This window comes from Nicotiana attenuata, chromosome 10, assembly GCF_001879085.1.
Source record: "Nicotiana attenuata strain UT chromosome 10, NIATTr2, whole genome shotgun sequence".
NCBI lineage: Eukaryota > Viridiplantae > Streptophyta > Magnoliopsida > Solanales > Solanaceae > Nicotiana > Nicotiana attenuata.
In genome coordinates, this window is record NC_031998.1 from 42701118 (window position 1) to 42716246 (window position 15129).

A 15129-nucleotide genomic window follows, 5' to 3' on the forward strand; every position below is an offset into this window, starting at 1 on the left:
AAATGCTGTGAGACAGAGGTTAAAGTCATGAACCTAGTGTAACATGGAAATGTATACTTGGCAGTAAGAACTATTGGCTTACTATGAAGATTTAGGTTATGAACTTGATTGTGATATCATCTCCTCTATTGCTAAGGTGGAGGTGACTCCATTTTCATGTGCGCATGATTAGGTTTAAATTTTTATTCTGGTGCTTTGACAGGTGGAGTCTACACAGTCTATGATAAGGATAGTGGGCCTTTCAGCCACTTTACCCAATTATTTGGAGGTTGGTTCTCGAGTGAAATTTTTTGTGGTTTTGAAGTCTTTACCTCCATGTTGGACATTTGGTCTATACAGAATGATGAAGCTCCAAAATTCGTTGCATCCTTTTGGTTCGTCTTTTTGTTCATGGCTTTTCCTTTTGTGAAATCCAGGTTGCACAGTTTCTAAGGGTGAATGCGGATACAGGTTTATTTTTCTTTGATTCGAGCTACCGTCCAGTGCCTCTTGCACAGCAGTATATTGGTATTAGTGCGCATAATTTTTTAGCCCGCAATGAACTTCTTAATGAGATATGCTACAATAAGGTATCTTTCTCCAAGACCTTTTTCCTTGCTAGGTTGCACACTCCCAACAAATTTCTGGCCTGACTCTTCACTTACGCAGGTTGTTGATTCCTTAAAACAAGGGCATCAGGCTATGGTATTTGTCCATTCACGTAAGGACACAGTGAAAACGGCTGATAAGTTGGTAGATTTTCTATCTGGATATGATTTAACACGTAGTTAACCATTATACTCAATATTTCCGCTCTCTTCGTCGCATTTTGTTTATCTTGCTCTCCTTATCACTTCAATTTACTGAAATTCTTCTCTTCAGCATTCATTTCTCTGAACATTGTTTAACACTTTAACTCACTATCTATATAAATTTTCTTCACTATTTATTGCTTATAAAATCTATATTAGACTCATTTAAATCCATATAGAACCTCAAGCTTCTCTAAAACCAACCCATAATTTTGATTTCACACCTATTTTTATTTAACTTACAACTCCATCCATATCTGTCGCATTTCTTGTTTCTTATTAAGAAAAACTTGAAAAGATGGTAACGTTTACTTCTGAGTGAGGACTGAGGAACACATAGGAACGATGTGTTACTTTTTGGTTTTTAGGTTTAGAGATTTTTTCTAAAAGAGTTATTGAGAAGATTAATTGAGTTAATAACTTCTGTAATATATGCTCAATATATCCTTTATGATAGTGAAGGTTATGTTGGATGATTCCACCAGGAACATGGAGATTCAGCATTCAAGTGCTACTATGACTTTCCGTATTGTGAACTGTAACTTGCATAACTGTAACTTCGTGAAGGACACATCTCATTCACTCACTCACTCACTCTTTCTCCCTCTCTCATAAATTAGATTCGTCCTGCATCACCAATCAAATAAAGACAATAAAATTGCAACGAGTTGTAAGGGTCTATTTAAGTGGGTTATCCTCAGCGAGGGGACCACTAGTCTCTCAGACTTGATAGAAGTTGGAAAAGTCTCTTTTTTTCTTTTGATAAGGTAAGATTTTATGAAAAACAATATCAGCTTGATACTGGGGAATTACAAAAAAAGTTGGAAAAATCTCTTTATGGATGCTAGCAGCATCTTTGCCTTGCAATATTATTCTTGTCGAAGTAATGATCTTTGCACTGCAACCTACAACTGCCACAAGGCCTTTTTAGATTCTTGCCGAGCCAACCCAGATTTTGAGTTAATCGATTCCATGTCTTAAAATTTCATGGATGTTCTGAGAAATCCTTTCTGTGGTTTTGTGCTTGAGATAGATGATGAATGTGGGGCTAAGCTCGCACTTGAAACTGCCTGCCTGTTGAAGAATGAGTATGCAGTACATGGGTGGGTCCATTAAGGAGACCGTGGGAATGGCTTAATTTTTTTTAAAGTTCTATGGATGACTAACCAGGCAAGGTGCGCCGTTGAGAGACTTTAGTAACTATAGCATGGTGGCAACTGGGAGAGTGGTGGGCTCGGTACTTAGAAACTATAAAGAATGATAAAAAAAGAGATGTTGTGAATGGATTGCTTGATTATTCCTTCAAGCATGTTGGGTTTACATAGTATTTAGTGTTTACAAGTAATCATGAAAAGGAAAAGAAAAAAAAGTATAGAAGTGAAAAAAAAAGTATAGGAGCGGAGGAGGTACTTCGTTGTTGGACTGTGCTAAAGTCTTTGATTTGGTGATTGACAACTCGTGTTTTCTGAAAAGGGAGGAGCACTTGGTTACATTCCGGAGTTCGTTGGCCAAGACTCAAATTGATTATCTACTCCTCAGGAAGTGCGATAGGAGTCTGTGCATGGATTGCAAGGTTTACCAAGAGAGAATCTCACGACTCAGCATAGATTATTGGTGATGGACTTAGAGATCGTGAGGAAGAGGGTCGTGTATGGTCAACCCAGGATCAGGTGGGGTGCTTTGACTAGTGACAAAGCGCAGGAGTTGTGGGGGAAGTTGGCTATGAGAGCCCGGAGGAGCTGTGGGGACGCGAATTGTATGTGGACCACGACATCGGAGTGTATTAGGGTAGCTGCGAGAGAAGTGTTAGGGGTCTCGAAGGGTTTCTCTGGCAGCCTCCAAGGTGACTGGTGGTGGAGTGAGGAGGTACAAGAAAAAGTTGAAGCCAAGCAAGCGGCGTACTTGACGCTTATAGAGAGCATGGACGAGGAGGCGAAGAGGATGAACAAGGAGGGGTATAGGAGGGCTAAGAAGGAGGCGAAGTTAGCGGTTACTGCGGCTAAGATTGCGACGTTTGGGCGTTTGTATGAAGAGCTTGGGGCCAAAGGCGGGGACAACAAGCTATACATGCTAGCCAAGGTGAGAGAGAGGAAGGCCCGTGATATGGATCAAGTTAAGTGTATCAAAGATAAGGAAGGTATAGTTTTGATGGAAGAGGCTCATATTAGACGAAGATGGCAGACATATTTCCATAAACTCTTGAACGAAGAGGGTGATAGGGACATTGTGCTGAGCGACTTGGAGCACTCCGAGATGTGCCGAGATTTCGGGTATTGTAGGCATAAGAGTAGATGAGGTCGAGGGGGCTATGCGTAAGATACACGGGGTAGAGCTACCGAGCCAGATGAAATACCTGTGGAATTTTGGAAGAATACGGGTAGGGCAGGTTTGGAGTGCTCACTAGGTTGTTCAACGTCATTTGCAGGACGAAGAAGATGCCCGATGAATGGAGGTGGAGTACGCTGATTCCTCTGTATAACAACAAGGGCGATATCCAAAGTTTGCACTAATTATAGGGGATTGAGCTGCTAAGCCATACTATGAAAGTTTGGGAGAGGGTGGTTGAAGTGAGGGTGAGGACCAATGTGTCCATTTCTGAGAACCAGTTTGGTTTCATGGCGGGGCATTCGACTATGGAAGCCATTCACATTGTGAGGAGATCGGCGGAGCAATATAGGGAGATGAAGAAGGACTTGCACATGGTGTTCATTGACCCAGACAAAGCATATGACAAAGTCCCGAGAGAGGTGCTCTGGCGATGCTTGGAGGCTAAAGGAGTCCCAGCCTACATTAAGGTGATTAAGGACATGGATGATGAACCTAAGACTCGGGTTAGGGCAGCAGGAGGTGACTCGGAACACTTTTCGGTTATGATGGGGTTGCACCAGGGATCAAATCTTAGTCCATTCCTATTTTCCTTGGCGATGGACGCTTTGACGAGACACATTCTAAGTGAGGTGCCATGGTGTATGTTATTTGCTGAAGACATGGTTTTAATTGACGAGATGCGGGGTAGTGTTAACGAGAGGCTGGAGGTTTGGAATCAGACGCTAGAGTCTAAGGGTCAAGTTGAGCAGGACCAAGATGGAATACTTGGAGTGCAAGTTCAACGGTACCCAAGAAAGGGATGTGGAGGTGAGGCTTGATACGTAAGTCATCCCCAAGAGAGGTAGTTTCAAGTATCTTGGATCTATAATACAAGGTAACAGGGAGATTGATGAAGATGTCACGCATCGTATCGGAGCAGGATGGATGAAGTGGCGGCTCGCTTCCGGTGTCTTGTGTGATAAGAATGTGCAGCTGATACTTAAACGTAAGTTCTACAAGGTTGTAGTTAGATCGACTATGTTGTATGAAGCAGAGTGTTGGCCGGTCAAGAACTCTCATACCTAGAAGCTAAAAGTAGCTGAGATGAGGATGTTGAGGTGGATGTGTGGGCATACACGGTTGGATAAGATTAGAAATGAAGTTATTCGGAAAAAGGTGGGAGTGGTCCCTGTGGAGGATAAGATGCTGGAGGCGAGGTTGAGATGATTCGAGCATGTTAAGAGGAGAAGTATAGAAGCCCCGTTAGAAGGTGCGATCGGTTAGACTCGGTGGGAAGCAGGAGAGGTAGAGGAAGGCCTAAGAAGTCTTGGGGAGAGGTTATTAGGTGGGACATTGTGCAGCCGGAGCTGACTGAGGACATTGCCTAGACAGGAGGGTGTGGAGGTCAAAGATTAGGGTAGAAGGTTCGTAGGTAGTCCAGCGGTTCACTTTGTCTTACTTAGTTCACTAACATTAGTGTTAGTATGATATCTTTTATTCATAGATGGCTATTGCTACCTAGAGTTTGACTTCATTCTTGGATTCGATCTTATTTCATCTTACTGTTATTCCTACTTGTTGTAATTACCTTTTCTTTTTCGGTCGTTCTCTAGCCGAGGGTCTATCGGAAACAGCCTCTCTGCCCATCCAGGGATAGGGGTAAGGCTGCGTACATCTTACCTCCCAAAACCCCACTTGTGGGAAACTACTGAGTTTGTTGTTGTTGTTGTTGTTAGCGCAAACCATGTTCTTCATATTCGTAGGTAGACGTTGTGCAAATTGACTCTTGGGGGTGGGGGGGGTGGGTGGGTGGGTGTTCGACATGAATTCTTTGTGCCTTAGGTAGCTGAGGCGCCTCCCAATCTCATTATCACAGGATTGGTTGGGAGATGGAAGGGCTTGGGAAACTGCTAGGTAGGTAGTTTGTCTTGAGCACATGTAGCCTAAAGAAAACCATCTAGGTCAATAACTCCTTCCAACATGGGTCACTTGGCCTAGAAAAAAAGACAAAAACAATCCCCCATTCCATCAAAGGAAGCTGATCGCACCGGTCTTACAACAACAACAGCAAACCTAGTATATTCTCGCAGGTGGGGTCTGGGGAGGGTAGTGTGTATGTAAACCTTACCTCTACCTAGTGAAGGTAGAGAGGCTATTTCATTGCACTGGTCTTAATCTTTTCTTAAAAACCTGTCGTTCTTTTATTTTGTTTGTAATCCTTGTAAACAATAATTAACACGTTTGAGGCTCTTTTATCATTGCATTGAGTAGAGCCTAAATTGCTCGGACACGGGTGCAGATCTAGATGTCGGATCCTTCGAGATGTAAATTCTAAGATTCGGGGATACGAATCCTAGTACGGATACGGGTGCGGGGATCCGGCTAAAAATAATTCAAAAAAATAAAAATATCTTTATAGCTCTCCTATTTCTTTCTCCCCAAACAACCCACATAAGTGCTAGTGGAACCATAGTCCAAGCCTTGCTCCTATTTCGTCCACCACAATTCCGACGGAGCATTATCTCTTTCATAGGGCTTGGCATCAACCAGAGGGTCCTGAACCATCCTCGAGTTTCCCACCATAACCTCGGAGCTACCCGGAAATTGTAGAAGGAGATCGTCTACATGTTTCACCCGGGTCCTTACCCACGAAGCACCAACTGACATATTGAGCTTGCTCTTCCAAAGATTCTCGCTCGTCAAGATTATCCCTCTTGTTTCGAGCCTATGGATCCAAATTGATCTATGTGGGAAGGCAACCTTCTTCCTTATCAGCAACTTCTCATAATATGATTTAACAGAAACCTTCTCTCTCTATGTATGTGTATATTTATATATATCAAGCTGACTTGGAAATGCAGGTAGAAGTATACACTATATTATAAAGTTAATACATTCCCTTAATATTGCCTCCATTTTACAAACATTTAATGCTCACATGAACAGGTTGAGTTGGCTGGTAAAAGTGCAGAGTCTGAGCTGTTCACAAATGACGAGCATCCTCAATATGAGATTTTAAAGGCAAGCAACCTCTATTTGTCTTTTAATTTAATTTTCTCCTGACATCCTTATTTATGGCATCTTTTTATTTGGTTATTAATTTATTCATTTCAGAGGGAAGTTTTCAAGTCCAGAAATAAGGAGGTTGTCCAACTGTTTGAACATGGGATTGGTATTCATCACGCTGGAATGTTACGTGCTGACAGAAATCTAACAGAAAGACTTTTCTCTCAGGGACTTTTGAAGGTATATTGTTCGCTTTTCCACTTATTCACTTACATTTTTCAATCTTTTTGGGTTTCTTTTTATCTTTAAAACCCCTGGTCGTTCTTAGGTCCTTGTTTGCACAGCAACTTTGGCATGGGGAGTCAATTTGCCTGCTCACACAGTTGTGATTAAGGTTTGTGAAATGCTTGTTCCTGACATATCTGTATCCTTTAAGAGGTTTTGGCTGTAATTTGATGAAGCATATTAAGAATAAACTTAGAGGATGCTTGCATTCCAGTTTTAATGCATGCTCTGGGTTACTTTTTTATTTTGACTTGACTGCTATCTATCCAGCCTTAGATGAATATTTTGAGCTTGAGTTTGGTACCTGATTTGGGTTTGATTTAGATTGAGCTCAACTGGATCATTCTGCATTAAAGTTTGCTGTAGAATTAGTTAGCTCAAGTATGGAGAATCATTTGTATCTTTATTCCGATTCAATCAATATAGGATGACTGTTTAAGCTGAGCTTCTAATATCTAGCACTATTGAAGAAGCGAAGTTTTAACCATAAATGCTAAAATGAATGTGCAGCTAAATAGGAGAACAAAAATCAACTTGCTTGACTTTGTTGTCATAATTTGAAACTTAGAAGTCTATGTCCATTAAGATCTTTTGGTCCCTTATCTGGTTTTCTGTTTTGTTTTCATTTTCTCTTTGTGTATGTTTTTGTGCTTTTGATCACGGTTGAGCCTTAGGCTTGAGAACTTGTTCAGATTTTTTTGTTCAAACATCAAGGCCTTACCAGTTTAATTTGAATCTAGCAGATATATGCTTGACTTGATTGGATTGCATCGCTAACCTCCCATGTGTTTGTCTTTACTTCATTGCATGGTTCACTAAAATTAGTTGGATCTTGTATGTTGAAAAGATCACCTTCATCTGATTTCCTATCTTAACCATCAAATGAATTCCTATTTTTTTGATGGCGTATATTTTTCTAAACAGTTTTTCAACTGATCAATTGAAAGTTATGGTTGTGTTCATATGTTGATGATTATAATATGATGTTGGTATTATGCTGACTGAGCTCAACCATAATGATTTGTTATAATGTCTTGGACTTTGCATCTGATTAGAACTCTGCTCATGGAAGAAGCTCAATGCAATATCCTGGATTAACTATGCACTCCATTGAGAGTGTTCTCCATTAGACCAAATGTTCCATTATGTTTTGGTCGCTAATTTTCTTAAATTTCACATAAAATCTCTTGCTAACAAAATTCATGGTGCTTGGTCCCTAGTTTCATCTGAAACATGTACAACATATGTAAATCATGTAGTAAACTTATTTGAGTCAATTGTATTAATTGAAGCTTTTCACATTGTTTGTAAGTTAGTTTTGCAGCTTTTTTCAGTCGACATATTCTTTTGCGTGATAAACCTTGTGACGTTGTGAGTAAATACTTTAGCAATTCATCTCTCCAGGGAACTCAAATATATGATCCGAAGGCTGGTGGATGGCGAGATCTGGGTATGCTAGATGTTATGCAAGTGAGACTTAAATCTTCTTCTTCTTTGTGTTGCTATATCTTATTTGTTAGTAATGTTGATCGGCTCTCATTTGTTGTGTTATTGCTTAATGTTCATCCCTGGTAGATCTTCGGACGTGCTGGAAGACCTCAATTTGATAAAAGTGGTGAAGGCATTATAATCACTTCACATGACAAGTTGGCCTATTATTTACGTCTATTGACAAGTCAACTTCCTATAGAAAGTCAGGTAAAGTTCTTATTCTATACCAATTCTAGACCTTCGTTGTCTATTTGTTTCCTATGTGCAGGCTGCAGACATTTGAATAATTCTCTGAATAATTCCCTCCTTTAACTGTTATAGACAATAGCATGGTTATGTAAAAAGTTGAAGCTTTTGTATCATCCTTAAGATTTCCTTATAGCTCTCATATACCATAGTAGATGTTGCTTCTTTTACTTTTCCATCAAAATAGTGAAAATAATTATCATGTTGTTCATTTCCGTCTTTTGTAGATAGCTGTCATGTTATTCATTTCCGTCTTTTGTAGATAGCTGTCATGTTATTGATTTCTGTCTTTTGTAAATAGCTGTTAGTTTGAATGATAGGTCTAAAATATCCAAGTCCTTTTGGACAATATTTTAAGAGATTAGCTTCACTTGAAAAAAGTGTGTACTGGAGATTCCCTACTCTTTGCAATTTCTTATCTTCGTATACAACACCAAAAACCATGCCTCAATGCCAAACAAGTTGGTGTCAGCTATATGAATCCTTACTAACCATGTTTCTCCCATTAAAATTCATCTCGGGCAAGCATTGTTTATTTGACATTCTTTAAAGATTCGGTTCATTGACTCTTCTTCTGAACTTCTTATCTTGCAGTTTATCAATTCCTTGAAAGATAATCTAAATGCTGAGGTGGTACTGGGTACTGTAACAAATGTTAAGGAAGCTTGTGCTTGGCTTGGTTACACTTATCTTTTCATTAGGATGAAGATGAATCCTTTGGCCTATGGCATCGGATGGGATGAGGTATTTTTTTCATTTATTTTGGTTTGTAAATCATCATAGACACATACTTTTGATTTATTTACATATTATCAGGGCATTTTAACCCATGTATTCATCTATTCCAAAGTTAAAAAAGTACAAAAGCCCACAAGAATATGATAAGCTACCATTTCTTCAAAGTTGTCATGTACTTTTGGATATCCTTTTGGAGTCTAGTACAATAGTTGTACACAAAGTCATGCGTTGTCCAGGTGCAGGGCGTTTCACTACATTCATCTTATTTTTGTGAACATAGAATAGTGTAAAATTTCTCTCTTTTCTTTTATACAAACTTTTCATTTTGAGATGGAGGGTGATTGAAGTGTTGAATGCTTGAGAAATTAAATGTCCGTGTAGGTTAATTTAATGTACCGTATAAATATAAAGGAATTGATAAGTTAATAGACATGTGCATTAGTAATTGTGATTAAATGGGAGCACAATAATTTGATCTTTTAGATTGAAGAAATACTTCAGATGAACAAGTCCTGCTTGGCCCCCTAGGCTCTTTAGTTCTTTAGTAGAAAGCTTTTCCCAACTGCCCCCTGTGACTCATTTAGTAGTCAGAGGCTGGTTCAATAATACATCTCCTGCAGCATTGAAGTGTATTGACTCTGAAGCCATATATTTGGTGATGCATAGTTGGATGTCAAGATTACTCCAAAGGTTTTTTTTCACGTTGGCTTTTCTTGAATACAGCTTCAATTGTCACTAAATGACATTTATAAGTGTGTAAATGAAATGTTGTTTGTATTTGAAGATAAAAACCAATTTGAGGTACTTGTTGTTGCAAGAGGTTTGGGGAAGCAGTTAAATGATGTTGATATCACTATTTTTAGCTGAAGCTGTCTTTTCTCTTTGGCAGGTCATGGCAGATCCATCATTAAGCTTAAAGCAAAGAGATTTTATAAGTGATGCTGCTCGTGCTCTTGACAAAGCAAAAATGATGCGTTTTGATGAGAAAAGTGGGAACTTTTATTGCACTGAGCTTGGTCGTATTGCAAGCCACTTTTATATCCAGTATACTAGTGTTGAAACTTACAATGAAATGTTGACACGCCATATGAATGAAAGTGAGGTACTTTGTTTCATTTGCCATCTCATTCAGTTGATGGATCATGAAGTTTGCTTTTTTCAGTTATGATTTTGCCATATTTAGTTTATGGTCCTTTGCTGGTGAGAATGGAGTTGTCTGCGGGGAAAACTACTATCTACAGCTTGTTCTTAAGGCCACTGCTTACTATTTGGTTGGGCAACACGTTCTTATTACTTGAGAAGTGTTACATCTACATATAGTTGATTCCTTGTATCTACTGTAGTAAATGTGCTCCAAAATTGGATTAATGGTCTTTAAGATAGAAAAGGAGTCGAATACGAAACCTGAACATAGTAATTGTCATTGAAACTGTCTTTTTTAATTGATATTTTCCTAGGGATATCGGAGTAATTTGATGTGCAGGCAGTGCTATTTTGGAAGTGATAATGATAATCATTCCCATACGGATATGATAAAGGTCATTCCAAACAGATATGATAAAGGTCGGACATGTTTTAGGAAATTATTGTTCAAAAAGATACAGAACTTTGCTGCTTGTGAGATAGAAATGATCCTCTGTTTCGTTCTGTGTGACATGCTTTTCCTTTTTTGGTGGTTTCACATTATTTGGCACATTCTTTTTACTTGTGTAACCCATGCATCAGCACAGTGTCCAGCTTAAATTCTTAAATGCAGTATCACATCTGATGATGTTATTTATGGAAGAAAATTCATAGTGAACTTGAACAAGTAGAATAATTTCTGTTCTAGCAGCAATTGACCTTAAAAGTAAGTGAAGTTTCTTCTTAGTATAAACTAAGCACTAACCCGTGTCCTGTAAAATAGGAAGGAAGTGAGCGTTCATTTTTCTCTAGCTAAAGTATTACTTCAATTGTATGTGTATAACTTTTATCTAGGTAAGTTGCTAACTGTTCAAGTTTTATATGGCCCTCTTTGTTATGTTTCTTAATTGTGTGCTTCACAAAATAATTTCATTTAACAGTGACGAATCCATGCGCTAGGTTTTGCTATCCATTGTTTTTTATTGTGTTTCCTCTGACATCTATGTTCTCACTGGCTTGTTAGTTGATAAGTATGGTAGCTCGTTCTTCGGAATTTGAAAATATTGTGGTCCGAGATGAGGAACAAAATGAGCTTGAGATGTTGGCTCGCACATATTGTCAATTGGAAGTCAAGGGTGGTCCATCTAACAAATATGGAAAAGTTTCAATTCTTATTCAGGTCTTGGTTTGCTCTTTGTCCATTAAAAGCTGTGTCGCCTCTCAGCCTATAGTGTTTTAATTATGTCGATCGTATTTTTGCAGCTGTACATCTCTCGAGGATCAATTGACACGTTTTCACTAATCTCTGATGCGGCTTATATAAGTGCAAGCTTGGCTCGTATCATGCGGGCACTTTTTGAGATTTGTCTGCGTAGAGGATGGTGTGAGATGTCTGCTCTCATGTTAGACTACTGCAAGGCTGTGGATCGCCAAATATGGCCCCATCTACATCCTCTTAGACAGTTTGACAGAGATATCTCATCAGAAGTTTGTTATCTCTAAATAATTTTCTGCTAAATAAAATTTCAATTAGTTTCAATATGTTTTAGTTAACAACTGGTGTTCAGATATTGAGGAAGCTTGAAGAAAGGGGAGCTGATTTGGATCATTTACAAGAGATGCAAGAGAAAGATATTGGAGCTTTGATTCGTTATGCACCTGGAGGAAAGGTAAATCATCTTTTACAGGTTTTGGTTTGAGGCATACCCTATGACCTTCAGTTAAAAGAGTGTTTTCACAATTCCAGGTTGTTAAGCAATTTCTGGGATATTTCCCACTAGTCCAGTTGTCTGCTACAGTCAGTCCAATCACTAGAACAGTTCTGAAGGTGACTACATTTCTGCACTTGCTTTTGTTCTCTTGTTCTTGCTGAATTTTACTCCCTTTGTCCCAATTTAACTGTCCAATTCCCTTCCTGGATAATCGGAAAAAATGTGTCCACTTTACTAAAACAATCTTTTTCCTGCCACATTTTAGTACTTATCAATAGCATATGAGCAATAGGGTAACATGGTATCAGCCTACATACCTAAAAAGCAAATTAATCATTAGTAATAACTGTCTCTACCTGTGGGGCCACTTCTTCTTATGCAACTATGCAATTAACGCCTGGCCACTGGCTGGTCAAAGAAGAAAAACTCAGAATGAGCTGAATGAGATGGAGGAAGCGTTAATCTATTACTTCTATTTTTGCAAAGAGAAAGATTGTCATGAAGCTCCTTTATTAGGTGGATTTGGTTGTAGCTCCACAGTTTGTTTGGAAGGATCGATTTCATGGCACTGCACTGCGCTGGTGGATTTTGGTTGAGGTACCCACTTGTTGATTTATCTTTGTTTTGATGGATATAGGTCTTTATCAATTGATTTCTGAATTCTGTAAAGAATTTTGCCTTAGAATTTACGTGGTAATCAAAACCTAACATTGTAGATTTTTATTCTGTAGCTTCGAACATGCTTGTTTCTTGCATTATAAAAAAATCAAGCATCATATTGTGTATGTGGGATTGGGCCTATCCTCATTCACGAGGTGTCTTTTCTTGTTTACCTTTTTTGTTCTTTTGGTTTGACTTGTCTAGTATGTTGAGCTTTCTTCTTAGTTCTATTGTTTCTCTGTACCGGTTTGACAGTAACACATATAGCCGCAAGCAGAGCACAAAGGTGCTTTTGTTTGGGTATTCCAGAAGGGAGATGATAGGTGATTATGCTGTGGCGAGATGATCTTGTATTTGCATTTGAATTACCTATGTTTCTCTTTTCGGTTTCTCTTTGGCAGTAAGGTGTTGAAAGTAGGTTGGATAAGAAGAAAGTCAGAAGCTTGGCGGAGGTAGGGTAATAGAATGCCAATAGCCATGCTGAGGCAAGGGCCAGCGTCTTAATAGTTTATCGATTTCAGCGGCGAAGTAAATATAAACTTTCTGGTGGTAAATGGATGCCATGGCATGAGCCATGAGGAGATTATTGTGGTCGAAGTTATATGCAAAGTAACGTATGTGTAAGGAAGAGAAGACAACGGTAGAAACAGAGGAATTACGCTTTGTTCCACTGCCTAGTTGCTTATTAAGGTGCTTAATTTTTTACATTACAATATGTGATTGGGTGAAACATTTAATATGTCAGGAACTTGGGCAGATTGTTCTATGAATAGTAGTTCTGTGTTCATTGTGACGACGGATATTCGCTTCAGGACCAAAACCTCTAACAAAATGGACATTAACTTACAGAATATCTTCTTCTCGGGAAAATTTGGAACACATGAAAGAGATTAGTGAATGGGCTGATAAGGGGCTGAATAAAGGAAATGATGTTATTTTAACTTTTAAGACTATTCTGGTGCTAGACAGAGTGCAGAGATAAAAAGCAAGACATGGAAGAATCCTTATAAAAAAGGGTAAGAAATGGAGGAAGAAGAAGAACGTAGAAGAAACATAAGAGTGAAGAATCATATAAAATATATCATGTATAATAGTTGTCTGCTTAAACACAGGAGGATACATGGTTTCTAAAGTCGCAGAAGGATACTTATGATCTATTGATCAACAGGAGGAAAAACAAAGGATACATATAATATAGGGGAAATTTTTAAATGATGCCATGTTGGAAACAGTATCTCACTGACAATTTTAGGGGCTGTATTCAAGATATCGTGGGTGACTTTCAACTATCTTTTACTGCCCATCTAGTGATTCATCTAAAAAATAAGCTAAACAACTTCAAGCGATGACAGTGGCTGCCTTTGGATTTTGCCCTCCACTTGTAATATTTTTTCAAACCTTCATGATTACTGTTTGCATCACATCTAGTTGGCCCGTGGAAGTCTTGTTTTTTTCTTGAATATACGTCAAATGTTCCAATTGGAACTTAAGATTCATTTTGCATGGAGGAAGGAATTCTCAATTTGAGCCATTTTCATCTTATGACTTAGCTAGGAATTTATTGTTGATATTTTGCTAGTTTATCTTATTAACATATTTGTCTATAACTGCCTTAGGATTCTGAGAATGACCACATTTACCATTCCGAGCTCTTCACCCTCACAAAGAAGATGGCCAGAGCGGAACCACATAAACTATCTTTCACTGTGCCAATCTTTGAGCCACATCCTCCGCAGTACTACATTCGTGCTGTTTCTGACTCATGGCTACATGCAGACGCTTTGTACATCATAAATCTCAACAAACTTGCTCTTCCGGAGGTTGTTTTATCAACTTAAACTCATCTTTATATTGTTGAATATCTGCAATACTTCCCAAAGTTTGAATGTTGGTGTTGGTTTTCTCTGACTTGAATTTATGTTTCTTCAGGTCCAAACATCCCACACTGAACTTCTAGATTTAAAACCCCTTCCTGTGACTGCACTTGCCAATGGAACTTTTGAGGCCTTGTATAAATTTTCTCACTTCAATCCTATACAAACACAGGTGGATATTTAGTTTTTCATTTCCTTAAATTGCAATAAATGTCTGGCTATTAGTCAATATCAGCAGTAGCTTAAAAACAATCCTGGCAGGCTTTTCATGTGCTGTATCACACCGACAAAAATATCCTCTTAGGAGCTCCGACTGGAAGTGGGAAGACTATATCAGCTGAGCTTGCTATGCTCCATTTATTCAATACACAGCCTGATATGAAGGTATTTTTTTGCAACTTGTTTTGCTAGATGCTTCCATGTGAGTAGTCGGTGGTTTTATCAGTTTCTTTTTGTTCATATGCATTTTTCTGTGTGAGATTCTCCTCTGTGATATAGATTTCACTTTCCAACCGACCTTGAATAGTCTTTGACATTTTCAATAAGAAAGTGTAAGAAGCAATGACGCTTATCAAATTGTGTGACGATGTTTTAGTCCCTCCAGCTCATTTTAAAGCTGAATTTATTGGTGGGAGGGATTTAATACTTACTATCAGACCTTCAAAATGATCACCCACGTGCTATGGCTTGTGCTCGTGAATTCAATTTGATTTGGATGAGAGCTGGATTCCTGAACATGGCATCAGAGCTGGATTTTAGGTGTACTTTGTCTGTGCAAATTTGATGTCAGTATCTTATCTCGTTTCACTATGCTTTTACTGTGATCTACTTTGCAGATCGGCTCTTGGCATGTTTTAATGCCATGTGTTAAATCACATCAGCTCTTAGATGAGTTTT

General features: G+C 38.7%; 1 protein-coding gene across 2 annotated transcripts in view; it reads left to right on the top strand.

The window, feature by feature from the left end:
• LOC109233391 (DExH-box ATP-dependent RNA helicase DExH14) overlaps positions 1-15129 on the top strand; it is a 41521-nt gene that overhangs the window by 5726 nt on the left and 20666 nt on the right. For both annotated transcript variants that reach the window (XM_019399247.1, XM_019399246.1), the window contains exons 13-30: positions 203-268; positions 417-569; positions 649-732; positions 6045-6119; positions 6213-6344; positions 6433-6498; positions 7794-7859; positions 7965-8087; positions 8721-8870; positions 9754-9966; positions 11011-11166; positions 11250-11474; positions 11555-11656; positions 11734-11814; positions 12215-12295; positions 13975-14178; positions 14288-14404; positions 14494-14616. In XM_019399247.1, the coding sequence (XP_019254792.1) occupies positions 203-268; positions 417-569; positions 649-732; positions 6045-6119; positions 6213-6344; positions 6433-6498; positions 7794-7859; positions 7965-8087; positions 8721-8870; positions 9754-9966; positions 11011-11166; positions 11250-11474; positions 11555-11656; positions 11734-11814; positions 12215-12295; positions 13975-14178; positions 14288-14404; positions 14494-14616 (2217 nt within the window). The remainder of the gene's footprint in view (positions 1-202; positions 269-416; positions 570-648; positions 733-6044; positions 6120-6212; positions 6345-6432; positions 6499-7793; positions 7860-7964; positions 8088-8720; positions 8871-9753; positions 9967-11010; positions 11167-11249; positions 11475-11554; positions 11657-11733; positions 11815-12214; positions 12296-13974; positions 14179-14287; positions 14405-14493; positions 14617-15129) is intronic.